This window comes from Argopecten irradians, chromosome 4, assembly GCF_041381155.1.
Source record: "Argopecten irradians isolate NY chromosome 4, Ai_NY, whole genome shotgun sequence".
Taxonomy (NCBI): domain Eukaryota; kingdom Metazoa; phylum Mollusca; class Bivalvia; order Pectinida; family Pectinidae; genus Argopecten; species Argopecten irradians.
In genome coordinates this window covers 7,017,460-7,045,358 of record NC_091137.1, presented here as the reverse complement: position 1 = coordinate 7,045,358, position 27,899 = coordinate 7,017,460, and the positions used below count along the sequence as shown (strand labels likewise).

The following is a 27,899-nucleotide window of genomic DNA, read 5'->3' as shown; positions in this document are numbered from 1 at the left end:
GAATAGTATACAAAAGCAGTTAATATACAAATTGCAATATACGTTAAACATACTTTTTAACGCATATATTCATTACAATACATACATGATGACTTTTTGGTACTATCATGAACATGATCGTGAGGAATGGCAAACCAGGTATGTTAATTATATGATACCTTACATAATATAAATAGAACATTTCTGAAGTTCTAAATAGGTTACATGTGATCAGTATGTCAATTTCCAGTTTATACCGGGTGACTCATGAAGCGTTACGTGTGCTGTATATAAGATTTTTCCCAATGTGCGAGTCCAATCATTTCACAAGTTAGAGACCAAGACTCTCTTTCAAGAGATAACGGTAAGTATTGCGTCACCATTCTATCTATTGTCTCACTATTTTATCTGTATCATATATCATTTTTTATTGTCTTACTATTCTATGTTTACAATTTCATTCATTGTGTAGTTTTGCCGTCCTATTTATTGTCTAACAGTTAAATATATTGTTATAAAATATTATATTTTTTTAATTCTATTTTTCATGTTGCCTTTTTGTCTGTTGTTTTACCATCCTATCTATTGTCTATACATGCGCCTAACTCCATAACTGACACAAACATATCTGAGTTATACGATTATCATACGCGATGTAATGTTTGCTGCAATACGATCGTGGATAGTTTTATTATCAGCCCGAACACTTATAGAAGAAAATATAGAAGACTTTTTTAAAATCATCATATGATGTTTTCGTTTGTTGAATTGACAGTTACGTGGAACGATGTTGGTCTATTATTATTGAATCAAAACATTGCCATTGTTTGATCAAAACGTTGAGCCTACATTCAGTGAGATGAATCGGTTTCTCCATAATCTCATTTTCCATTACTTTACCCTGAACGCGTGTCCCTGGACGACTACGTCGGATACTTGATAAGATGTGATAGGCTGATGAAATTCACCTTTATTTCTTGTTTTAACATTAATTGTTCAATGCTCATAATAAGTTGTTCAATAATTTAGCGACAGCCAGGGGTATATAAGGACGACCTCTCATGTGTGAAACGTGTTGCAATGTATGAATGTATAAATGTCTGCATATTTTGGAAGGCTGCGGTATATTTGTGTTGTCTTCTTGTAATATTAGAACTCTTGTCCTTTTTTAAAGTGCTATTTTACCAAGGCATTCCGCTAAAAGTACACCCCGACCGGTCACATTATACTGACCGCGGGAAACCAGTCGTCCCTTCCTTTATGCTGTACGCTAAGCAGGAGCAGACACAACCACTGTTATAAACTATGATGTGACCGACCAGGGGACACAACCCAGAGCCTCCCGCACAACTGAAGAAAATAAGGCAGCGTCAAGGGAGACGGGAAGAAGAGAAAAGATATTATCCTTATTTTAGTTGCATTTTACGATCTCTGATGCCCTACCTGCAAGGTCAATCAGCAATATGTTCTACTACACATGAGCTATGTATAATCAATACAACAACTAGACAAATTGTTTTTACAGGAAACATCCATACTGTTTATCTTACCTGAACCGTATAGCGTGGTCTATATTAATATTTTAACTGCTGACTGTACTGGGTAACAAACACTCCTACGTGATATATTGGGATACAATGGAAATCTGTGTTAACCAGGAAGTCTATTTAATTGTAAACATAGCTCACGAGAGTAATGTCAGGAATTCATTCAACTCATTCATAAAGCCCTTACATATAGAGCGTGATGTAATCATAATAGAGAGAACTACCCTGAAGGACGTAGTTCTATTTTAACCGTAATAACTATTCATTAACACACTCAAAATCTTCCCTTTGTCAGTGTGTGTACAAAATCCAGACCTCTCAAATGACTGAGTATACTAATGGGAACTGAAACCTGCTGCAGATTCTACAGTTCACGAATGTATCACTCGTTCATATACTTTACCATTGCAATTTACTTCATTTATTGTTTCATTTGACGACTAATATTTAAACTGTAACCTTGATTGTTGGCCTTAGACATCGATAATATGGGCAAGACCATAGAACTAGTTCAATTTGATGCCATCTTATAGATTATCACGTGATTGATTATAAGTTTAAACAAAATTAAAATTTGACTTTAACTTTTTATGATGTTCGTTTAATGTTTATTTTTTTTAGAAAACGTACCGTATTTAACTGGATTTAAACAAGGAATCTAAACATTTCTGAAAAGATTTGCTCTTTATTTTAAGAAACGTCATGTGATATGAACACAGTTACCTTGGTAAGGATATGCTAATATCTTTCAATCTTTGATATATACTGTATTACTATATATATATTCCATGGTAGATTAAAAGATTAAAAGATTGTCAATCTAATTTTTTGTCATTTCAAGATATATAATAAATATAGAAACACCATGACGATTCCATATGATCATTTTCAGCTAGCTTCCCGATTAGGTTCGTAATGAGGACATTGGTTCTCGGACCAGGATTCCGGACGTATGATCTCGCACTATTTAAATCGTGGTGAAAACCTTGGAGAATCGCCAGTTTTCATGGCTGATTCACTGTGAAGATGTGACTGTTTTGTTTAGTTGTTTAATGAATCCACAGAGACGTTTCATTAAATAATAGTCTCCTGAAGCATGACCGTGAGTTATAATAAACAGGATATCTTCCATGTGTCACAGAGACATGATAGATCAGCCGATACAAACCAGGATATAGAAACATATGTAGCCACAAATCATTGAATCGTGACGATGATTCATCGGTCTTATTCTTAAATCTTCGTGGAATTTTCTTTTACCATTTAAACTGTCGCTCTTGGTGTTTAAACCCATGTCAGAAAAGTAGTTGCAGTTTGGTGTACCATACTTATGCATACTTGTGCAATAGCATTCTTTATATTGTCAAAACTGACAATCCACACTCCACACTAGGATCTCGGTGAACAACATGAATCTATGGTTAGCCTAAAAACAATACGATCTTGAAATAAAACAAATAATAAAGAAATATACAGGATGCCATTACGAGAGGCGGTGCACCAACCCAACAACAATCTGTTCAGTAAAACCTGGCGTTAAATTGTTGAATTTCAAATTTCTAGTTGCGTATCTTTGTAGTTGCAGTTGCTATGGTTACCATCCTAAACATGCATAAATTATGAAAATGTTGAAATTTTATCAAATCTGAAAGAGAGAAAATACTATAGCAACTGTGACTAAAATACTATACGTTCTTGTGGAGGAAATATAAAAGTTCAAGTGTTTCCATTTTTCAAAGTTTACTCGCATGAGGAATGATTAAGGATAATTAAAATGCATTAATTTGGTTTACTCAATTCAAGGACTATTCATTAAAAGGGGGTTAAATATAAATTACGATTTTTTTTATAAATATGTATTAGCTTACAGGATAAAAAATATCGCCATGTTCCTAGCGCGGAGACGCGAACATAAGATGGCTGATCTGTATAGAAATAAAGCGGGGAAATGGAAACTGAGGGAGAACAGATGATGACGGAAACTCAATGGACACCGTTCCATTACGTACATTTGTACGCTGAAAATTACTGTAGAAGTGTGATATTTATATGAATATTTATCTGTAAGGCTGAACATCAAACCATAACATTATTCACTTTCTCATGGTTAAAAGTAGTCTTCTTTATGTTAGTGTCAAAGGTCATCAAAACTTTGGGAGAGTATAGCTTCTCTTCTTTCTAAATGAATGACCTAGGATTAAGTGTTCGTTTTGTTAGCGTGGCGAGGAATCGTGTTAAGAAAGTAAGTTGTTTTATTTGAAATGTTTTAATATATCACAGATTTAATTGAAATGCCAAAGGAAGTTTTCTCATTTGCAGTTTTTTGTCTTTGTGACCATACGGAATATGCATAAATTAAAGATGCTCCACCGCCGACAGAGCATAAATGGCATTCATCATTTGAACAATAATTGGTGTTTAATCGTGTATATATATGCCTAATTAACACTAAAAATAACATAAAAGAATTTGTTTCGCCTTTGGTGCATGCGCAATCATTACTTCATTCCATATAAGATATAGTGCCACGGGTTTTTTTTTGCGGGATGCAATTAATTATTTTTCATTTTTTTTTAACTTTAAGTAAAATTAAAAGCTCAGACTTTTCAATCGTGGAAATGGTGTACAGTAAGTAACTTTTGTAAGTGAAGAAAGTTACTAAATCGTCTGTTCCTGTTTTTGATAGTGAAAAAATACCATTTGTCAGCGGTGGAGCATCTTTAAGCGATTTTGAAAATTTAGTAATTTTTGGTCTAGTTTTTGTGTAATAATAGAGCGCAATCTTGAACAAACTTGATATGTACTGATGATATGTAAGCACTATAAGAGAAATATAAAGTTGAGGATGCGTCCAATGGTGTTTAGAAGAAAACTTAATAAAGCAGGATCATTATAGTTCATAGTAGTCTACGTTCAATAGTTGAGATATAGTTTAACAGCTCGTGTCATAGTTTTATAGGGAAAACTTCCACTGTCCTCTTGGATAGTTGTATCAGTTGCGGGTCATTTGGTTGAAGTATTTAGATGTCTTTAATTAGACAAGTCAAGCGTGAGGAAACCTAAGTCATTTATCTTATTTAGTTTGTTTGTTTGAATAAAAGTACGTCCTATTTACAGTCAGGGTCATGTAAGGACGGTATCCCGTGTATGCGGTGTGTAGTGTGTATGAAGTGTGCGGTGCGAGTTTTAGGAGACAGCGGTATATTCGTGTTGTATCTTCTTGTTTAGTGGAACACTTGCCCTTTATATAGTGCTATATCAAAATGTTTTAGTCAAAGCCACTTCCTGATGTTCGGATCACCAATTGGAGTACAAGATATCTTGTTAGTATATGTATAATGAGAAAAGACACTTTCTCATAACCGAAATATTGTTCAGTACCTGCGATTTTCGTAATACAATTATGTATGCAAATGCCGTAGGTTTGAAATATCTAACTATGTCAAGGGTTTTAAATAGATGACATTATCGGTGTAGATCAGTTTAAAATAGACTCCTCTACACGTGTTTGACCTTTGTCATCCAATGGAATGTTTATGAATTGCCCTCCGGGTATAAACGACAGAGTAACACTGGAAGCCGGTTATGCATGAAGATAGATTGCTCATCAGCACTTTATAATGTAGACATTACATATGCACCATTAAGCTTTCAGAAATGTCGGCTTACTTTTAAAACTTTTTTAAATCTTAGATCAAGTAAATCTCTTCTTTTCATTTAAATAAGTGTAACCATGTTATTTGTAGAAATGTGTAGATCTAACATAATTTTGAAAGTCGCCAAACAATATTATGTTGTTAAGGCCACAGTATATAAAATGTTTTTCAGCAGTATTGGTTGGCACGAAATGGGACTATACAAACATTGAAATGACAATTCCGGGAAAAGTCAAAGAATATGCATATCGGTGTTTGCATTCAGTATGCTGTATACTACGCAAATTAATCTATGTTTCAGAGAGTCTTTGTTAGTGAATTGCATCTTTATCGTCAAATATGTTTACGAAGGTCGATTGTTTTTTCACCAAAACCCTAAGTTTTCTCCCATCATTTTTAACTACCCGTTCAAAACCAATTACAGATGTTCATAAAATTAAAACTGAATACAACCAATGATCAGTAAGTCATCGATACGAATTCTTCAATGGCTTTTATTGTTTAGGCTGTCTTCTATAGCTAACAGGAAAATCACTACCAACATGTGTGTCCATTATACTATACACACAGATATTTCATGCTAACATTTTTATATGTTATATGTCTCAGAATGTAAAGAAAAATATAGATCCTCGTATTTATCTATTGTTTAGTTGTTGATATCACTTTTAGTGCATAAAACATCTGAACCTCAATAGAAACAGAATTTACATATCGTGATAAAACAGAGAATATGTTTTTCTTCCGGAGCACATGGTCCGGATTTCTATTGCTTATAAGTACCTGTGAGAATTTTGTAGATAGGCTCACGTTGCTGAGAAATTCGTGGACGAGATGAAATGAAACATATTTATTTAGAAACTGCGTTTGAGTTTGCAAAGAAACCTTTTTTTACTTTTGAATTATTGGGAATTTATTGAATCATTGAGTTTATACGTAGTTTTTTAACATTTCTTTTAATTTTCAGAACAAAACTTAGTTTTAGTGGAAGAAACTGTTAAATGCCTTATTGGTCTCCTTATATAGTGCATCCTAGATAATGTTTCTTAATTAATCTAGCTTACAGAAACTAAGGTAACATAATAAAAGATGGCGGCGACTCTTCCCTATTCCGGAAGTAATACAAACAAGAAGGTGTTGGCCCGGTATTTAGACATCCCCCAACCAAGCGACGTCGTCCAAGTAGAATATGTTTGGATCGACGGGACTGGGGTCGGGATCAGGAGCAAGTGTAAAACAATGGACTTCGAACCCATGGCTCCTAAAGGTAAAATCCAATCATAATAAAGAGAATATACTGTAAAGTTGATCAGGGGGATGTTTTGTAAAACCATGATTTATTTCTTTTGCGAATGGGGTGAATCTTCTTAATTAGCTAAATTTAAATTACCATAAATACTGACATATGAGTCGCAGTGAGTGATATCAATTAACTAAAACATGTTTCTCCTCCCATAATGCCATTTTCGGTTGGAAGCTAATGACGATTTTGATGTTTTGACTGAGAACATTTCTCTAGATTCAGAATAGTCTTGAGATAAAAGGTAAGGATTCCGAGATCCCAAAACGACCTGGGTAAAGTACTATTCACTGTCGATTAGTCCCACCATCAAGTAATAATGATGTCTTCGTTTGACGCGAGTTTCATGAAGTCAGTATCACCAGAAGTGGGACTGATCGACGGTTGATTGTACTTTAATCACGTCGTTGTGGGATCTCTTAACCCCCGTATTCTAGGACGATGGGGTTCAGAAGCGATTCTGAAATACATGATAATAATTATTACGGCCAGAGATTGACTAAATTAAAACTTTTGCCAGGTTCTGAAGTCCATACAGCGTGTTCAGGTCAAAATCAACAGCATGGAACATACCCAGCTATGAGTTAATCCATGCGCTCTCAAACACCCAATCCCTAGTCTCACATTGTCTATCATACACTATCTTACACTAATTATTCAAACAAAATGCATTCAAGTGCAACCAGATCTCCAATGATAAATCGTTTTTGGTGAAATGTAAATTGCTGAACTAAAAGGCTGATTTCAATAACTTGTCGGTCACCGAGTTCAACGTTTTTATCAGTTGCAATGATGAAGGTTTATGTAATGCTTCGGAAAAGACATGCAAATCATATTTTCCATTAATGTTTTTTCCTAACGACTGTAAAATGAATTGAATGTCAATGTATAAATGAATGTTGTTTGATGAATTTTGATTGGTGATGTGAATGTCCTACCTAAAGGAAGTGTGATATGTGGTTTTTAGTTTACGTAGGCTGTTTATTTTGTTATATTTTAAACTAAGTTGTAAAGCATGCTGTAATCATTTAGACAAGCGGAAGCATTAATAGGAATATCATCAGTTTTATGTTATTTGCAGATCAGATAAGTCATTTTACATATCAAAAATATATGATCCTGAAGGTTTTTTTTTATTTGAGTAGGGCGGTTTATTATGGCATGTTGATTATATAAGCAATGTCAATTTGTTTGATACTTATCTTAATGTGTATGTCTGACGTAGCCGTTCATTATTTTTAAAAATACGTCTACATGAAACATTTCCTTATTCCATTATCAGAATTGAAAATCCACCTTAACACCAGATATATTTTATTGTCCAGTAAGACAAACATGAAACAATCGGCCGTAAACACATGGACATCTTATTTGATTATTATTTTTATATCTTTTATATATTAACATTGTTTATCGAATAATAAACCAAATTGCAAATTCCGCCAGTTAGTTCATAAATAATGCAATCAATACCAAAAAGATTAAACTTAAAAGCACTAACAACGTATCCTTTACCAAATACGACAAGAACACTGCTTATCGTTTCTTCATTTTGATTCTACTCTTACACCGTCTTGAATGCTAAACTATGATATCCCCGATATAATTTATAGATTGTCCTATATGGAACTTTGACGGGTCCAGCACTGGCCAATCAGATGGATCTAACTCGGACATGTACCTCCATCCTGTGGCCCTGTTTCCGGATCCGTTCAGGAAGGGAAAGAACAAACTGTGTCTGTGTGAAGTGTACAAGTACGACAAAACTCCAGCTGGTACGTTCATAAAATTAATCGGAACATAATTCGGGTGTTTCCGTTAAAGACCGTGTTTTGTCCGAAGATATGACGGAAAGGCCCGCGTTGTTTGCCGATAATTTGCCGTTTGCCAATATCAATCATTTCAACACTGCAAAGACAATATTAGTGTTTTACTACTTATAAGAGTTTTGTGCCGTTTTTTCGTTGGTGGTAGGAAGTCAACCGCAATATTGACCTTCCATTTTTGTGACATCCAGCCCACATAGAAAAATCGCCACATATTGACCATAAAATTGTGCCTGTGTTGGATATAAAAGTTACAAAAAATAAGCCTATGTTAGACATTGTAACGTTTCACATTGATAGACCAACTAGTTATTAGTTCTTTGTATTGCTTATTTCACAGAGACAAATCATCGCCACACATGTGTAGATGCCATGGAAAAGACCAAGGCTGACAGACCATGGTTTGGAATAGAACAGGAATATATCTTACTGGACAATGACGGACATCCATACGGCTGGCCGAAAAATGGCTACCCCGGACCTCAGGGTAAGTATACATCAAACTAGACAACTCCTACTGATGGCATTAAAATGAATTAATGATTTTTCCGGATCAGGGTATTGCAAAAATTATGGACGCCTGTTCAGCAAGGGGTTTTCTCTTGTATGAGTTGGTATGAATAGTTACCTAACATTACTATAACTGGGCACAAAATACATTCCAGTCCCCTAGTATGAAACCCTTGAATGCCTTCCTGTTTTAAGATCTGCGTTGGTTTTTTTTACTATACATGCGGGGTTGTTTGAGTGTACTCTTTTGTAACGGAGCCGTAACAAAATTAACGTCTCACAGCTGTTGGCAAGAGGATTACTTATTGACAAGTGCATCTCATCAACAGACACAGACATCAAAACAATAAAACAAACCGAGTGTTCAGCTGTTGTATACTACCACTAGGTGCAAAACGAGTTCACGATTACTTCTCGTACACAGTAGAAATTGTTTTAGCGGTGATTATTTTCACGTTAATCGTAGTGAAAGTTTACACCCAATAGGAATTGAACCAATCTATATTTCGTTGTTCACCATGGTGTACACTGATTTCATATTGAAATCATTTGTTTAATTCAACTAGGACAGCAGAATTACCATTGAAAATAGACTTCGCAAATTTGTGTTACCTAGTTAATGCAGATAATTGTGTTTTGATGTATAATATTTCCGTTTCCGACAATAGAGACTAGATTATGTTGCTTTCCTTTCACGTGAGAAGACTATTTTTATTATTAACATTGACATATAGGAGATTGTTCGCTGTCTTTGGTGGCACGCTGGAGTTAGATAGCAATATAAAAAGGGCAAGAGTCCAACTCTATTTCAAGATGACACGAATACATCGCAGCCTCGTAAACATAGACATTCCCACACGCAACAAAATATACAGGGGCCTTCCATAGACGCCAAACCAGACCAAACACAAAGGAACGAGTGAGGTACCCTATATTGTCTGTTTCATCTCAGATTCGCTAAAACGTACTGATTGTGGTTCGGAGTTTATTTTACATAATAAGTTTCCTCATAAAACGCATTCGGCTAAACAATTATTTGAAATAAAATGAATGATGGTTTAGTTTTTGTGTGATCAACAATGATAACGTCGCCCGATGCATAACTAGTTTTTTATTCATATTTTAAAGCATTTCACTTCATCAAACAATATCAATGATTCATCATTCCCCATTGTAACTGTTTTGTAAATATGGCAGATGATGATACAGGTAAAATTGTATCTCTTACTTTAAGTTGACACTTTAATTAACATTTTAAAGAAAACATGTAATTTGTTACTTGAATAAAATGTAAAAACAATTGATTTATCATGCAAAAAAACCTAATAAACAGTTTAACACTAAATATCTTTCAACAGTGACGTAAAATGATTAATATTTACCTGTGTCAGTATAATCGGCATTTCAGCAAGTGCATGTTTTTGTGACACTAATTGCTATTGGAACTGGCTCTATAGTTATTTACTCAAACTTACACGGGGTCATTATCTAGGTCTGTTCATTGAAAAACGATATAAACAAACTTACTTATGTTTTATGATTTGGTTAAGACAACTGTCTATTCTTACATAAAGAACTCTATAAATGTATTGTACGTATAACAACTATATTTGATCCAAGTCTGTGCTGTTTATATACCGTAGTGTTTCAGGTCATAACGAACTTGATTTTGAACTCTGTATGAAGTTATTATTTCCACATCAGTAGACACCCGATGTACGTATCCTCCGCTACGTTCACGAGGTCAGCTCGTGATTTCCGTGTGTGTTTTTTTATGGCAGCGACATCATGACGATCCAGTATCCATTAAAGATTAAGAGTCTAATAGAAAATGAAATTTAATTGATCACGGTTTTTTCACATGTAGATTCTGGGGTATAATCTAGGCTAATTTATTAGAGCGAGGAAATAATTATCCATAGGACGAAGAAACAGGTCACGGACGCTTTAAATATCATATATTACAGTTTGGACGAAGATCTAGACTTAACGCTTGTAATTTTGTAAAATAAGGATAGTGGATATAATTTATAGGTTTTATATATAGACGAATAACTTATAAAATCACATTTTAAACTTTCAAACTACGAATCTTTCCAAGCTTCGATCAGCAAAGTATAAGCTATTTTGCATGACCGATTTTGAATTTCCGGTTACAAAAATATATGAAAATGTACTAATGTTTATATATATATTTAACTAACGAGTACTAGCCTAGAAAAAAACACATGGTTTCCATTACATTACTGAAAAGTCATGGGAGCAAAATCTATATTGTATCCATAACATTGCTATTTTTTTTTATTATTATTAATTCAACGTCCTATTTACAGCTATTGTCTTATAAGGACGGTCTCGCATTTATGCGGTTGGTACCGGGTATCAAGTGTGTGGTGCGTGTTTTGGGATACTGCGGTATATATTTGTGTTGTGCCTTCTTGTATAGGGGAACTCTTGCCCTTTTTATAGTGCTATATCACAGCCTGGAGCAGACACTACGTGTTTCATAGACTTTGATATGTCTCGGCCAGGGGACAGAACCCAGAGCCTACCTCACAAAGGCGAGTGCTCAACAGTTAGGCGGTGTCGAGGGAGACGCTAGAAAAAGTTGGAGAAAAGACAAAATCCTAAAATTCGTCTTTTCTGATCATGCAATAGGGACAGATGGTACAATGTTAAAGCCCTCATGTACAATGCTAACGCCCTACATGCAGGACAGTTCCCAAAAATCATAGTAGCAAAACTTGTACGGTATAAATAGTGCGGCGTCCCAATCTTCACTAACGAGACTTACATTTATAGAGGAATAAAAGATCCTCACGATGCATTGAGATCTTTTTTATATTTCATAATATCTAAAATTATTATATTCATATTATATGCAAACCAGTTGTTTGATGAACTAGTTTTCTAAGTATTTAATTTCCATACTTAAATCTTTCAATACATTCATTTAAATCTGTAGCATACTACTTAAATCAAGTTTGTATGGATTTCTGCTTTATAAGTATGTGTATGAGATGTGATACCCCAGGGTCGTTCACCTCGCCCACAAAGTTTGTTGTGTTCCTCCTAGTCAACCTCCACACATCTAACACCCAGTTGTCACAACTTCGCCACGTGTTCTGGTCACGGTGGAGTAACCCTAACAATGTGTAATGACATATACCATGTGTGATCGAGGCACTAGCAATAATCAGTCAACCGAAAATAACAAATACTGACGTAGAATCAAAACAGAAGAAATTTTATTTTTTTCAAATCAACGATTTTTTAAAGATCTAGGGCTGCCTGAAGACGCATACAAATTAATCGGGGAATAGAACCAGGTGTTTCGTTAGATTAACCGCCATTTGTTTCGTCGATAAGACATGCTGGTGGACCTTTCAGGCCTTTGCCACTTACCCTGGTAGACTCTTCTGCTTATTCAGCTTCGCGTAAAACAAAAACATGCGATTTAACCCTGACTAGGATTTCAGCTGTGGTATATTTTTAAACGGACTGGTATGTTTTGTTGGAGATCATGTATGTTTTGTAAGATATCATTACAAGCAGTACAACTATGTAATAGTATTGTCAATTAATATAGTGTAATCTTTAAAGTCGCATCAGTCAATGATGGAATGGGGAATGGTGTCTTTATCTGCGGATGTTCATTATTGATAGAAAGATCAAACTATACAATTTTTAAACCTGTATTACTATAGATATATCTAACGACAACCCATTTCTTGGAAATACGACACGTATTCTAGGCATGTAATGTGTCTGTTCTCTAAGACTAATGGGCAAAATATGCAAATAGGTGTCCTTTTTTTTCATGGTGTTTGAAGAAAAATTTTGTGAATTCTCATAGACTTATTTTAAATGTGAAACATTAATTTTTATTAAAGCATTAGTATTAGAGATTCCAAGATGTCTGGCGCAGCATGTAATGACGTTCTGAAAAATAATAACAAATAGGTACCATACACAAATAAGTCATCAAACATCTAGGCTTACTTAATAACGACACCTACAAGGGAATATAGATCTGTGTAGATACTTCTTCTTCCTGACGTCTCCATTCACACTACTTCACTTTTGGTCTTGCGTTCCTTGTGCATGCCGACAAAAACTCCGAGCAAGTACACCCTATCAAGTCACATTATACTGACAACGGTCATTTCAGTCACCCACTCTGTTTGCTGTGAATACTGAGCCTTCATGCATGACGTTAGAATTGTACCTGCTGTCCCCATTGCTTGATCGTAAGACTTAAAGGCGACTTAATTTTCTCTTCCGAACGAATTTTCGTTTTCTTAACGTCTCCCTTGTCATCCCCTCATTATTGACCTTCAGTTGAGTGTTCGCCTCTGTGGGTCCTGTATCCTGGCCGAGATACACCGTAGACTATAAAAGTGGTAGTTCCTGCTCCTGCGTTGCACTTAGCAAGTCCCAGTATCATAAGGTTAATATACATTGTAGTTGTCGAACGTAAAAGTTCTGACAGTCTTAATCAGATTGCATCCCTCAAGCCTCTACATTGGGCGTTAGAATTGTACCCGTTGTCCCTATGACATGATCGTAAAAGGCGACCAAATTTAGGATCTTATATTTTCTCCTCTTCCCATCGTCTCCCTTGACACTTCCTCACTTCTCCGTCCCCTTGCCGAGATACACCAGTCTATCAAAGTGAAGTTTCTTGGCTCAGCACACCGGGAATGGGACGACTGTAGTGTGTTGCTTTGTGTCTTCGGCAGCATGCTTCAGTGATATAGCACTATAAAAAGGGCAAAGTTCCACTACACAAGAAGACACAATACGAATATACCACAGTTTCTAAAATACGCACCCACACTTCATACGCACTGCACACCATATGCATGGGAGGCCGTCCTTTCATGACCCTGGCTGTTATAACAAACAAACAAAGGAGGGGTATCACTTTGGCCGTTTTATGGTCGCTCAGTGATAAACAAAATATTTTGCTTGAAGATACCTTAGGGTCAGCTGCATATTGTATGCTTTTCAGAATATCCGATTTTTTCTGCGCTCATGGTAATTTTAGAGGTCATTTTTAAATCCTTATTAATCAAATATTTGAATAAAGATAAAAGTTTTTGCAAGTAAATCTTGGGTTTGTGAAACTCAGTTAAAAAAACTGATAAAAATTTCTGAACGTAGGTCACAGTGACCTAGTTAAGCATTTTTTTTCTATTTTGGCATAAAAAAAACCTTTTGAATATTTTTGCTGAAAACACAGATTTTTTAACGATTTGGTAGAATGTAATTGATGTTTTGTACTGCATAAGGATCTTGACATGACCTAATAAGATGGTTACATTTAGGGTCACATTGGCTCGGTCACGTGCATAAATTAGGTCATATTCCATTAATGGTATCATCTTCCACTAAGCATCCTCTGTCTTCCCATGTTTAAAGGATGTTTTTAAACTATTTATGCTTGTTTTATGAGCATATTTCAAGCAACGCATTCACTGAAGGTAGAATATTAGAATTGTGCCTACTGCCCCATTGCATGATTGTAAAAGGCGACTAAATTTGGGATTTTGATTTCGTGGTTACCTAGATGAAATTACTTAAAAATTTTCATAACTAGATAAAAACTGCAAAAAATATTATCTTTATTCTTATATTTATTTATTAGGACTTAAACAATGAAAATGTGAATTTTCACCCTTTGACCTCTAAAATTACCACGAGCACAGCAAAAAATCGGATATTCTGAATAGCGTACAATATGCAACTGACCTTAAGGTTTCTTCATGCAAAATATTTTCCTTATCACTGAGTGGCCAAAAAACGGCCCAAATAGAAAAACACAAAACCTGCAACAGAAGGTATACCGGTAAACATGTTTAAAACGGGGTAATAACTGGAAAGTGAGCGTATGTTGACACTTTTTGTTTAGCTGGCCTTTACGACCTATTAACAGCTCTGACCTCCGATGTGCGCAATGTGTTGAATATTGATGTAATAGTAGATTTCATGCGATTTTTATAGTGCTATTTCACTGAAACATGCCGCCACATTACACTGACAACGGAAAATCAGTCGTCCCACTGCCCGTATGCTGAGCGAATAGACGTGTAGATGTAGTGGAATGAAAGTGTTAGTTATTTGAGGACATTTCAATGTTGAATGATGCATAAAACGCATTGCTTTATTTAACTGTGTTATTTCAGGATCTCGTGTTTTATTTAGTCACATTCCTTTCTATAATAATGATATTTCATCATATGTCGCCAAGCTGTGGTAGACTTTTTGACAGACACATGAGAACTAAAAGTGTTTTGAACATCTTTATATAAAACTTTTCTCCCCCGTGATGTTTCAATATTTACTTTTAATTGGTAACTTGATGTTGTGGCATTACATAGCTAGACAGGGTATCAACCATTACACGTAATGTCTCTTTTGTTTACCATCCCATTCTAGTAATGCAAATAAATTTATTGTTTAAGGATAACATGGAAATATCACCAAATGATTCACTTCGGCTGTTTGAATAAGGATTTAGAATGACATAAAAAAGCATTATTTGGAAAACTTCCCTAACACCCTAACACATCGATGCGACTCTGGTCGATTTTGACATTCTATTCTTATGCTAGATTTACACTATGTTCCCGGCGACTAAGGAAATGTAGTGTGCCGTGAAAGTTTGGCTATTTTTGTATCTGTATTCAAGTTGAGCTAGGTCGTGTGAAGTTTTGCCACGGTCTTTTACGGATTACGTGGTGGATCTTGGATATAGGGAAAAGGGCTGTTTACGGAGGTTAAAGTTACACTGAGGCTTTAGCACGGTCTATCAAGGATACCGCTAAGTTCTCTCTAGGCCTGTTACGATCTAATGAGGCCTGCTACGTTTTACACGTTTTGATCAAGCTCCATTTCGTTTTTCACTGTCCGCAAGGCTTGCTAGGGATGAAAGTCTTATGCCGTGGTTTTTTTTTAGAGCAAATATAACAATATTTAATGCCTAAAATTTCAATTAAAACACATTTTAATTACAAAATGCATTAAAAGAAAATCTAAACTATATTTGGTATGAATATATAATTTATATGTAGATTATGTATTGTATAGCAGCTAAGTAACGCAAGAGGCAGCAGAGATGCAACTGCTCAACAGTAACTATTCCAGAACTCCCCAATGGAATTGCCAATGCTTTCCTACTGCTCGAGATCATTGAAAAAATTTCCCCAGACATCGAGATATATGAAACAATATACTATTCTTCAGTCTAACCTAGACTTTGTTGACTCCCATTGTTTGAGGGTTTGAGCAAAACAACCCCTGACATGTTTTTTAAATTATTTTCTGTTGGACCTGAACAAAGTGCATGTAGGGGCAATTTTGATTCTGCTGTTGGATATGAGTAGTTCACAATGGTGTTGCTCATTGTTTAATGGTCAACATTAACAGCAAGATGGAGAATTGCAATAAAACCGTCACTAAAGATTTCAACAGCTTAATATAGCAAAGTGTTTCTATGCAAATATGATTTTCTGTGATGGTTCTCACTTAATCTGCCTTTTGTAATATCTTTAGTATAATTTGATGGTTAAAATGTGATTGATAATGACAACTTATATTTATGAACACAAATAATTCCAAGAAGTAGCAATTATGTAACAGGTAAGGCAATAATACTCCATCATATATTGCTTGTAACGTAAGACCGTAATAGAACGCATCAGGCCGTATCACGTCGGGCTTTCAACCGCTACAAGCCGTAATGTGCCTTAACAGAACGCATCGAACCGGCTATTATCCACCTTGGCTTGCCGTGAAAACCGTGACAAACCTGGACAACCCGGCACAAAACGTGCAGCCAATATGCATCAATCGTGATAAAACGTGGAAAAAACCCAACAGAACGTCAGAAAACTTGAAATCGCCGTAAGATTCCGGGAACGTGCTTGCTGTCCGTTCCACTACGGACCGGGTGGAAGTTTTGTAACGGCCTCTTACGCGCTGCCGAGACACACCAAAGTATATAAAAGTGGTAGCTTCTGCTCCTGCTTAACGCTCAGCATACAGGGAGTGGGACGACTGGTTCGCCCATTGTCAGTATAATGTGACCGGGTGGGGTGTGTTGCTTGGTATCTTCGGCGGCATGCTTCAGTGATATAGCACTATAAAAAGGGCAACAGTTCCACTAAACAACATGAATATACCGCAGTCTCTCAAAACACGCACCTCGCACAACATTCACGCAACACACCACATACATGGGAGGCCGTCCTTACATGACCATAGCTGTTAATAGGACGTTAATTAATCAAACAAACAAACAAATCTTACGCGCTGTAACCTTTTGTTACGTCAATTCCGTTTTATTACGTCCTGTGGCGTTCACCATCTGTACCGTGACTGCCGTGGCAATTTTTTTGACAGTTTAAAAGTCTTGCACGGCACCCAAGGTAACTACGGCCGCTCACGATTGTCTATCACGTTCTTCTGCGTTGTCTCACGTTTTCTCGCGGTCACCACGATTTGTCCACGGTGGTCAGAAACGGGGTTGCCGTGGCCGCCGGAAACATAGTGTAAACCCAGCATTATTAAGGGACCTGTATGAGGCATCGTGTCAGATAATGGTCTGCGTTTTATAACATGAACTCCGGGTTCTGTGTGTGTATGTGTTACGGCAGATCGTAGATTTTCTCATGTCTCATGAATACGGTTTTCAGGTTGTGGATTCCTTGCTTAAGAATTAAACAAAATAGATATACATGTGGATATGATAGTTGTTTTATCTCGACAGGTCCATACTATTGCGGAGTGGGAGCAAATAAAGTATACGGGAGGGATATTGTCGAGGCTCACTACCGTGCCTGCCTGTACGCCGGAGTCAAAATCGCAGGCTGTAACGCCGAGGTCATGCCCGCCCAGGTAAGTCAAACGACGACGACCGATGTCTCAGGAAAATTGTCAATAAATGATCACAACTATCCCACAGAATTTCCTTTCATAGAGATTGTGACTAGTGAGATGTTCCAGGAGTAAAATGTTTATCAATCCATTTGTCTGTAGCAGTGGTCGAACGGTGAAGATGTAAAACACAGCATAGGCCTCTATTAGCTGTGTTTGGAGTGTTAAGATTGGAGCATTGCTTCCCTAAAGGTGTAACTCTTGTACATCTCATTGTGCTAACGCGCTGACGCAGTATGTCAAAAACACTTACTTATATATTATACCAACGTCCTTCTCGCTGTGCCCTGAGCGCTAAACGCAAGAAAAGATATTATCATTTCCACAGACTATGGTGGTTCAAACCATGAGACAGAAGTAAATATGTGTAGCAATAGAAAGATGACGTTCTACATTTGGTCGACTAATTCGACCAAGAACCTTCCTCACAGGGGCGAGCACTGCACTGAATGTCAAATTGAGACAGTGTCAAGGGAGACTTTAGAAAGAAGAAAGTCAGTTCGGAAAAAAAAAAAAAGAAAAAAAAAGATCCCAAATTTAGTCGCATTTAACGTCATACAGTAGGGACATTTTGCCTATGGTTCTAAAATTAAAAGTGGTATTTAGTTACTGATTATTATTTCTTTCGACACTGCTGGTTTTTTCCGGTGAGAAAGCATTGCAAATGTGACAAAATTCTTATTGAACACGTCTTCCAGGACAAGTACCCAACACTCGAAGTCTAAAGGTTTGACGTTAATGTTATGGTAATATATAGCCATAGCATTGTTAATTTTATAGTACTACCGCTGAAGATGCCAAGCTTAGTACACTACCCTGTAACATTATATACTAACAGCTGATGAACCAGTCGTCCTTCTGCAGTTATTACTTAAGATAGCTTATTGTATTTGAATGGGATCACCTAATGGAGTGTTTAGTCACATTTTTATCCATCTGTCATGTGTCAGTAAACATTTATATTTCCGTCTTCTCCGAAACTACTGAAGCAAATCCTCTAGAATTTTCTACAAAAGGTATCTGAGATGCGGGTACAATATTAATTTATTTTCTTATACATGTGAATGTAGACTTTCTGCCTACAATAATTTTTGTATTCTATGGTATGTACTGATACATATGTCGGATGATGTAATTATAAAACTTGAACTGAATTTGTTGACTTGATAGACATATTGATACGGTGTGGGTAACTGTTTTAGTGGGAGTACCAGGTCGGGCCTTGCGAGGGGATAGAGATGGGGGATCACCTGTGGATAGCCAGGTATATCATGGACCGTGTGTCCGAGGACTTCGGGGTCATTGTTACCCTGGACCCTAAACCCATCACAGGGAACTGGAACGGGTCCGGGGCTCACTGTAACTACAGTACACTGGCCATGAGGGAGAAAGGCGGACTCAGGTAAACATGGCAACAACGAAAGGCACAACTTTCAGTGCATATCTATGGTCCTTGTTTACCAGTAATAACGTCCATGACATATCCTTCACAATCTAACGATATATTCAATAAAGGCTCCATTTACCCTCTCCCTCTAGTAATAACACCAGATAATATTAATTGACCCTCTCCCTTCAGTAATAACATCAGATAATGTTAATTGACCCTCTCCCTTCAGTAATAACATCAGATAATGTTAATTGACCCTCTCTCTTCAGTAATAACATCAGATGATGGTAAGTGACCCTCTCCCTTCAATAATAACACCAGATAATATTAATTGACCCTCTCCCTTCAGTAATAACATCAGATAATGTTAATTGACCCTCTCCCTTCAGTAATAACATCAGATAATGTTAATAATAACACCAGATAATATTAATGGACCCTCTCCCTTCAGTAATAACATCAGATAATGTTAATTGACCCTCTCCCTTCAGTAATAACATCAGATAATGTTAATTGACCCTCTCCCTTCAGTAATAACATCAGATAATATTAATTGACCCTCTCCCTTCAGTAATAACATCAGATAATGTTAATTGACCCCCTCCCTTCAGTAATAACATCAGATAATGTTAATTGACCCTCTCCCTTCAGTAATAACACCAGATAATATTAATTGACCCTCTCCCTTCAGTAATAACATCAGATAATGTTAATTGACCCTCTCCCTTCAGTAATAACATCAGATAATGTTAATTGACCCTCTCCCTTCAGTAATAACATCAGATAATGTTAATTGACCCTCTCCCTTCAGTAATAACACCAGATAATAATTAATTGACCCTCTCCCTTCAGTAATAACACCAGATAATATTAATTGACCCTCTCCCTTCAGTAATAACACAGATAATGTTAATTGACCCTCTCCCTTCAGTAATAACACAGATAATGTTAATTGACCCTCTCCCCTTCAGTAATAACACCAGATAATGTTAATTGACCCTCTCCCTTCAGTAATAACATCAGATAATGTTAATTGACCCTCTCCCCCTTCAGTAATAACATCAGATAATGTTAATTGACCCTCTCCCTTCAGTAATAACATCAGATAATGTTAATTGACCTCTCCCTTCAGTAATAACATCAGATAATGTTAATTGACCCTCTCCCTTCAGTAATAACATCAGATAATTGTTAATTGACCCTCTCCCTTCAGTAATAACATCAGATAATGTTAATTGACCCTCTCCCTTCAGTAATAACATCAGATAATGTTAATTGACCCTCTCCCTTCAGTAATAACATCAGATAATGTTAATTGACCCTCTCCCTTCAGTAATAACATCAGATAATGTTAATTGACCCTCTCCTTATATAACATCAGATATGTTAATTGACCCTCTCCTTCAGTAATACATCAGATAATGTAATGACCTCTCCCAGTAATAACATCAGATAATGTTAATTGACCCCTCCCTTAGTAATAACATCAGATAATGTTAATTGACCCTCTCCCTTCATATAACACAAATTATTCCTCTCCTTAGTAATAACATCAGATATAATTGCTCCTTAAATAACATCAGATAATGTTAATTGACCCTCTCCCAGTAATAACATCAGATAATTTAATTGACCCTCCCTCAGTAATAACATCAGATAATGTTAATTGACCCTCTCTCCTTCAGTAATAACATCAGATAATGTTAATTGACCCTCTCCCTTCAATACATCAGATAATGTTAATTGACCTCTCCTCAGTAATAATCAGTTAATTGACCCTCTCCCTTCAGTAATAACAATCAGATAATGTTAATTGACCCTCTCCCTTCAGTAATAACATCAGATAATGTTAATTGACCCTCTCCCTTCAGTAATAACATCAGATAATGTTAATTGACCCTCTCCCTTCAGTAATAACATCAGATAATGTTAATTGACCCTCTCCCTTCAGTAATAACATCAGATAATGTTAATTGACCCTCTCCTTCAGTAATAACATCAGATAATGTTAATTGACCCTCTCCCTTCAGTAATAACATCAGATAATGTTAATTGACCCTCTCCCTTCAGTAATAACATCAGATAATGTTAATTGACCCTCTCCCTTCAGTAATAACATCAGATAATGTTAATTGACCCTCTCCCTTCAGTAATAACATCAGATAATGTTAATTGACCCTCTCCCTTCAGTAATAACATCATCAGATAATGTTAATTGACCCTCTCCCTTCAGTAATAACATCAGATATGTTAATTGACCCTCTCCCTTCAGTAATAACATCAGATAATGTTAATTGACCCTCTCCCTTCAGTAATAACATCAGATAATGTTAATTGACCCTCTCCCTTCAGTAATAACATCAGATAATGTTAATTGACCCTCTCCCTTCAGTAATAACATCAGATAATGTTAATTGACCCTCTCCTTCAGTAATAACATCAGATAATGTTAATTGACCCTCTCCCTTCAGTAATAACATCAGATAATGTTAATTGACCCTCTCCCTTCAGTAATAACATCAGATAATGTTAATTGACCCTCTCCCTTCAGTAATAACATCAGATAATGTTAATTGACCCTCTCCCTTCAGTAATAACATCAGATAATGTTAATTGACCCTCTCCCTTCAGTAATAACATCAGATAATGTTAATTGACCCTCTCCCTTCAGTAATAACATCAGATAATGTTAATTGACCCTCTCCCTTCAGTAATAACATCAGATAATGTTAATTGACCCTCTCCCTTCAGTAATAACATCAGATAATGTTAATTGACCCTCTCCCTTCAGTAATAACATCAGATAATGTTAATTGACCCTCTCCCTTCAGTAATAACATCAGATAATGTTAATTGACCCTCTCCCTTCAGTAATAACATCAGATAATGTTAATTGACCCTCTCCCTTCAGTAATAACATCAGATAATGTTAATTGACCCTCTCCCTTCAGTAATAACATCAGATAATGTTAATTGACCCTCTCCTTCAGTAATAACATCAGATAATGTTAATTGACCCTCTCCCTTCAGTAATAACATCAGATAATGTTAATTAACACTCTCCCTTCAGTAATAACATCAGATAATGTTAATTGACCCTCTCCCTTCAGTAATAACATCAGATAATGATAATATTAATTGACCCTCTCCCTTCAGTAATAACATCAGATAATGTTAATTGACCCTCTCCCTTCAGTAATAACATCAGATAATGTTAATTGACCCTCTCCCTTCAGTAATAACATCAGATAATGTTAATTGACCCTCTCCCTTCAGTAATAACATCAGATAATGTTAATTGACCCTCTCCCTTCAGTAATAACATCAGATAATGTTAATTGACCCTCTCCCTTCAGTAATAACATCAGATAATGTTAATTGACCCTCTCCCTTCAGTAATAACATCAGATAATGTTAATTGACCCTCTCCCTTCAGTAATAACATCAGATAATGTTAATTGACCCTCTCCCTTCAGTAATAACATCAGATAATGTTAATTGACCCTCTCCCTTCAGTAATAACATCAGATAATGTTAATTGACCCTCTCCCTCAGTAATAACATCAGATAATGTTAATTGACCCTCTCCCTTCAGTAATAACATCAGATAATGTTAATTGACCCTCTCCCTTCAGTAATAACATCAGATAATATTAATTGACCCTCTCCCTTCAGTAATAACATCAGATAATGTTAATTGACCCTCTCCCTTCAATAATAACATCAGATAATGTTAATAATAACATCAGATAATGTTAATTGACCCTCTCCCTTCAGTAATAACATCAGATAATGTTAATTGACCCTCTCCCTTCAGTAATAACATCAGATAATGTTAATTGACCCTCTCCCTTCAGTAATAACATCAGATAATGTTAATTGACCCTCTCCCTTCAGTAATAACATCAGATAATGTTAATTGACCTCTCCCTTCAGTAATAACATCAGATAATGTTAATTGACCTCTCCCTTCAGTAATAACATCAGATAATTGTTAATTGACCTCTCCCTTCAGTAATAACATCAGATAATGTTAATTGACCCTCTCCTTCAGTAAATCAACTCAGTAATAACATCAGATAATTTAATTGACCCTCTCCCTTCAGTAATAACATCAGATAATGTTAATTGACCCTCTCCCTTCAGTAATAACATCAGATAATGTTAATTGACCCTCTCCCTTCAGTAATAACATCAGATAATGTTAATTGACCCTCTCCCTTCAGTAATAACATCAGATAATGTAATGACCCCTAGTATAAACAGATAATGTTAATTGACCCTCTCCCTTCAGTAATAACATCAGATAATGTTAATTGACCCTCTCCCTTCAGTAATAACATCAGATAATGTTAATTGACCCTCTCCCTTCAGTAATAACATCAGATAATGTTAATTGACCCTCTCCCTTCAGTAATAACATCAGATAATGTTAATTGACCCTCTCCCTTCAGTAATAACATCAGATAATGTTAATTGACCCTCTCCCTTCAGTAATAACATCAGATAATGTTAATTGACCCTCTCCCTTCAGTAATAACATCAGATAATGTTAATTGACCCTCTCCCTTCAGTAATAACATCAGATAATGTTAATTGACCCTCTCCCTTCAGTAATAACATCAGATAATGTTAATTGACCCTCTCCCTTCAGTAATAACATCAGATAATATTAATTGACCCTCTCCCTTCAGTAATAACATCAGATAATGTTAATTGACCCTCTCCCTTCAGTAATAACATCAGATAATGTTAATTGACCCTCTCCCTTCAGTAATAACATCAGATAATGTTAATTGACCCTCTCCCTTCAGTAATAACATCAGATAATGTTAATTGACCCTCTCCCTTCAGTAATAACATCAGATAATGTTAATTGACCCTCTCCCTTCAGTAATAACATCAGATAATGTTAATTGACCCTCTCCCTTCAGTAATAACATCAGATAATGTTAATTGACCCTCTCCCTCAGTAATAACATCAGATAATGTTAATTGACCCTCTCCCTTCAGTAATAACATCAGATAATGTTAATTGACCCTCTCCCTTCAGTAATAACATCAGATAATGTTAATTGACCCTCTCCTTCAGTAATAACATCGATAATGTTAATTGACCCTCTCCCTTCAGTAATAACATCAGATAATGTTAATTGACCCTCTCCCTTCAGTAATAACATCAGATAATGTTAATTGACCCTCTCCCTTCAGTAATAACATCAGATAATGTTAATTGACCCTCTCCCTTCAGTAATAACATCAGATAATGTTAATTGACCCTCTCCCTTCAGTAATAACATCAGATAATGTTAATTGACCCTCTCCCTTCAGTAATAACATCAGATAATGTTAATAGCATCAGATTATGTTAATTGACCCTCTCCCTTCAGTAATAACATCAGATTATGTTAATTGACCCCCTCCCTTCAGTAATAACACCAGATAATATTAATTGACCCTCTCCCTTCAGTAATAACATCAGATAATATTAATTGACCCTCTCCCTTCAGTAATAACATCAGATAATGTTAATTGACCCTCTCCCTTCAGTAATAACATCAGATAATGATAATTGACCCTCTCCCTTCAGTAATAACATCAGATAATGTTAATTGACCCTCTCCCTTCAGTAATAACATCAGATAATGTTAATTGACCCTCTCCCTTCAGTAATAACATCAGATAATGATAATTGACCCTCTCCCTTCAGTAATAATCAGATAATGATATTGACCTCTCCCTTCAGTAATAACACAGATAATGTTAATTGACCCTCTCCCTTTAGTAATAACATCAGATAATGTTAATTAACACTCTCCCTTCAGTAATAACATCAGATAATGTTAATAGCATCAGATTATGTTAATTGACCCTTTCCCAATGGCTATTCCTGGAATAACAGGACGGTCATGATGTAATGCAGATTTTTAACAACCTTTAAGCTGACGTTGCGACTTTAGTTTAATTCTTGCCCAACACAATTTCGCTTATCTCACAATTTTGCTGGTAATTGATATTTCTTGCATTGTTTTTCGTAATCTGGTTACCGTTTGGCTTGGATATTGCAATGAATCACTTTTGACGATGGCCAACCGTGCTAAATTTGCAGTATAGACATATTGTTAGGTCATCTGACCAGAAGGGTCAGGATGACCTATAGTCGTTATGTTTCGTCCGTCGTCGTCCGCCGTGCGCCGTGCGTTAATTTTTTGAACTTCTTCTCAAGTTCTACCAGTGCGATTTAACTGAAACATACATGAAATGATCCTGACATGGTCCCGACAAAGTGTTGTTACTTCTCGGGTCGATCCGAAATCCAAGATGGCCGCCATCTTGAAAACACATTTTGAACTTCTTCTCAAGTTCTAACGGTGTGATTTGGCTGAAACATGCATGAAATGATCCTGGCATAGTCCCGACAAAGTGTTGTATCATCTCTGGTTGATCCCAAATCGAAGATGGCTACCATGACACTATATCTAATTTATTACCTATATGATTATTGCCAAGGTTTTCAGATGACCGTTAAGGCCATTGGGCCTCTTGTTGTGTTTTATGTATCATTTTGTCTCCTGTGTAAAATTGAATCAGAGACGACCGATTTTTTTCAGATTTATAGAAGAAGCCATTCCAAAGCTGGAAAAACGACATATGACGCATATAAGAGGGTATGATCCTACGGAAGGTGCCGACAATTCGCGAAGATTAACGGGGCTTCACGAAACTGCTCATATAAACGACTTCTCGGCAGGTGTCGCCAATAGAGGTGCTAGTATCCGAATTCCCCGCCAGGTGGCAGCAGATGGACAGGGCTATCTGGAGGACAGACGGCCGTCCTCGAACTGTGATCCATACCGCGTCACAGAACTAATAGTCAGAACCACAGTACTAAACGAAAGTGACTAAATAAGAGATTTTATTTAATACGCTAATGTAATTTATAGAACTGATCCTTAGAAATCCTGTACAACGGTATCTGCAAAGGGAAATGCTTCAAACGTTTATGATGAACCATGAGGACACATATATATACCTGTTGTACTACACAGTGGAAGGGAAGTACATGATAAATGGGTTCGGTAGCTTACAGAAGAAATACCGATGCATGGTGACAATTGTTCTTGCGTCCGCACGCATTATTTATACGATAATGTTGCCTTTCTTGAGTTTATTCGTGGGAATTTTATAATAAGGTGCAATTTCATATACCTACTTAAGTAATTCTTATATTTAAACATATTGAATTACAATTCAATTATATCTATTTATATCTAATATGTTCTACATGTAAACAAATATATCATAATTTATCTCCGGTATATTTATAATCTTTAATTTTTTGCAATCTCACCACTGTCATTTATCTGTAATACATTGGACGTTGTATTAATATTTCTTTGTTTTATTTGTTTGTTTCCTTTTTAACCTTCGACAAGCCTCAAATCAAAACATTTTACATTGTTTGAGATATCCTTACCTCCTTGACAGACCAATGTAAATTAATTCAATTCAACTTTATTGCTTTCTTACATCCATACAAAAAGGATCGTTAGCAAATTATACATAACACACAGTAGATCAAAACAACAACTTAAACATTTATCAAGCCAGCTTTCCTCAGTTCGGATGACTTTTTAAATAAAGTTGTCTAAATTCTGTAGAAGTTGTCAATCATTAGAAGACAAGAGTCGTATCAAATTTTCAAAATCTGTTAGAATATGGCTAATTACATCTTTATGTCTAATAAAGAAAATTGTTCTCACTGCTGAGTTAAAGGAACACTTAAAAATAAAGTGAGTTTCATCCTCAATGTAATTACAAAATTTGCAAAACCACAGAGGACGGGGAATCCTTTTTATCCTACCCGCCTCAATTTCTAAACTGTGGATGCTAATTCACAGTTTTGCGAGCAATTGTCTAAATTCAAAATCCTTTATAGACAGATAGCTTTTCTTACTTAACGTAAGACACGCATTAGCTAATTACATTTTTTTAGTAGTTTTAAATTTTAACCAAACAAGTGTGTTCTAGGAAATTTGATATCCATTGGAAAATTATTTTAAAACCTTGCAATTGGATAAAACTAAAATAAAATAAAGTTGTAGGTATAATACAAATGGAATGTTACCTACGTTATTTTACTGGTCACGATTGAAGATATCTTTATGATCAAGATAGGAGATGTTATATGTGATTCGGTGAAATCACACCCGGCAAGGCATATTGAATATGAATCTTTTTGGCAATAGCAAAATATTATTTAAGCACAAACCACTTTTCTTTAAACAATGGTGTAAAAGCGGAATATCTAAAATCAAACATGTATGGAATAACACAGAAAGCAGATTTATAACTTCAGAAGCATTACGAAGTAAATTAATCAACAGACATAACTGGATATCAGAATTTGGTAAAATAAAGAAGGCAATACCTAGTAATTGGTTACAAATCTTAGAAAATCAACAAGAAGATGTCCAAGATATAACTAAGATCACCGACGATCCATGTCTAATATGCAATGAGAAAATTATAAATACACTTAGGGCCTCAAAAGTTTTTTAACACATTTTGTATAGCAATAGCTCAAAAACTAAACAAATGAACAAATGGGAACACTACTTTAATAACGAGGATATGAATTAGGAACTTATTTGGCAAACAATCAAATATTCGATAGCAGATAAAAAATGTAAGGATTTTCAATGGAAACTTATACAAAGAATAGTAAGCACAGAACATAAACTAATGAAA

General features: G+C 35.7%; 1 protein-coding gene across 1 annotated transcript; it reads left to right on the top strand.

The window, feature by feature from the left end:
* Positions 1-191: 191 nt before the first annotated feature.
* LOC138320471 (glutamine synthetase-like) lies at positions 192-26,540 on the top strand. The gene is made up of 7 exons (XM_069263435.1): positions 192-343; positions 6,242-6,449; positions 8,096-8,257; positions 8,649-8,795; positions 17,592-17,719; positions 18,961-19,160; positions 25,760-26,540. Exons 2-7 carry the CDS (start codon positions 6,272-6,274, stop codon positions 26,052-26,054), a joined length of 1,110 nt encoding a protein of 369 aa, XP_069119536.1. The 5' UTR covers positions 192-343; positions 6,242-6,271; the 3' UTR covers positions 26,055-26,540.
* Positions 26,541-27,899: the final 1,359 nt, after the last annotated feature.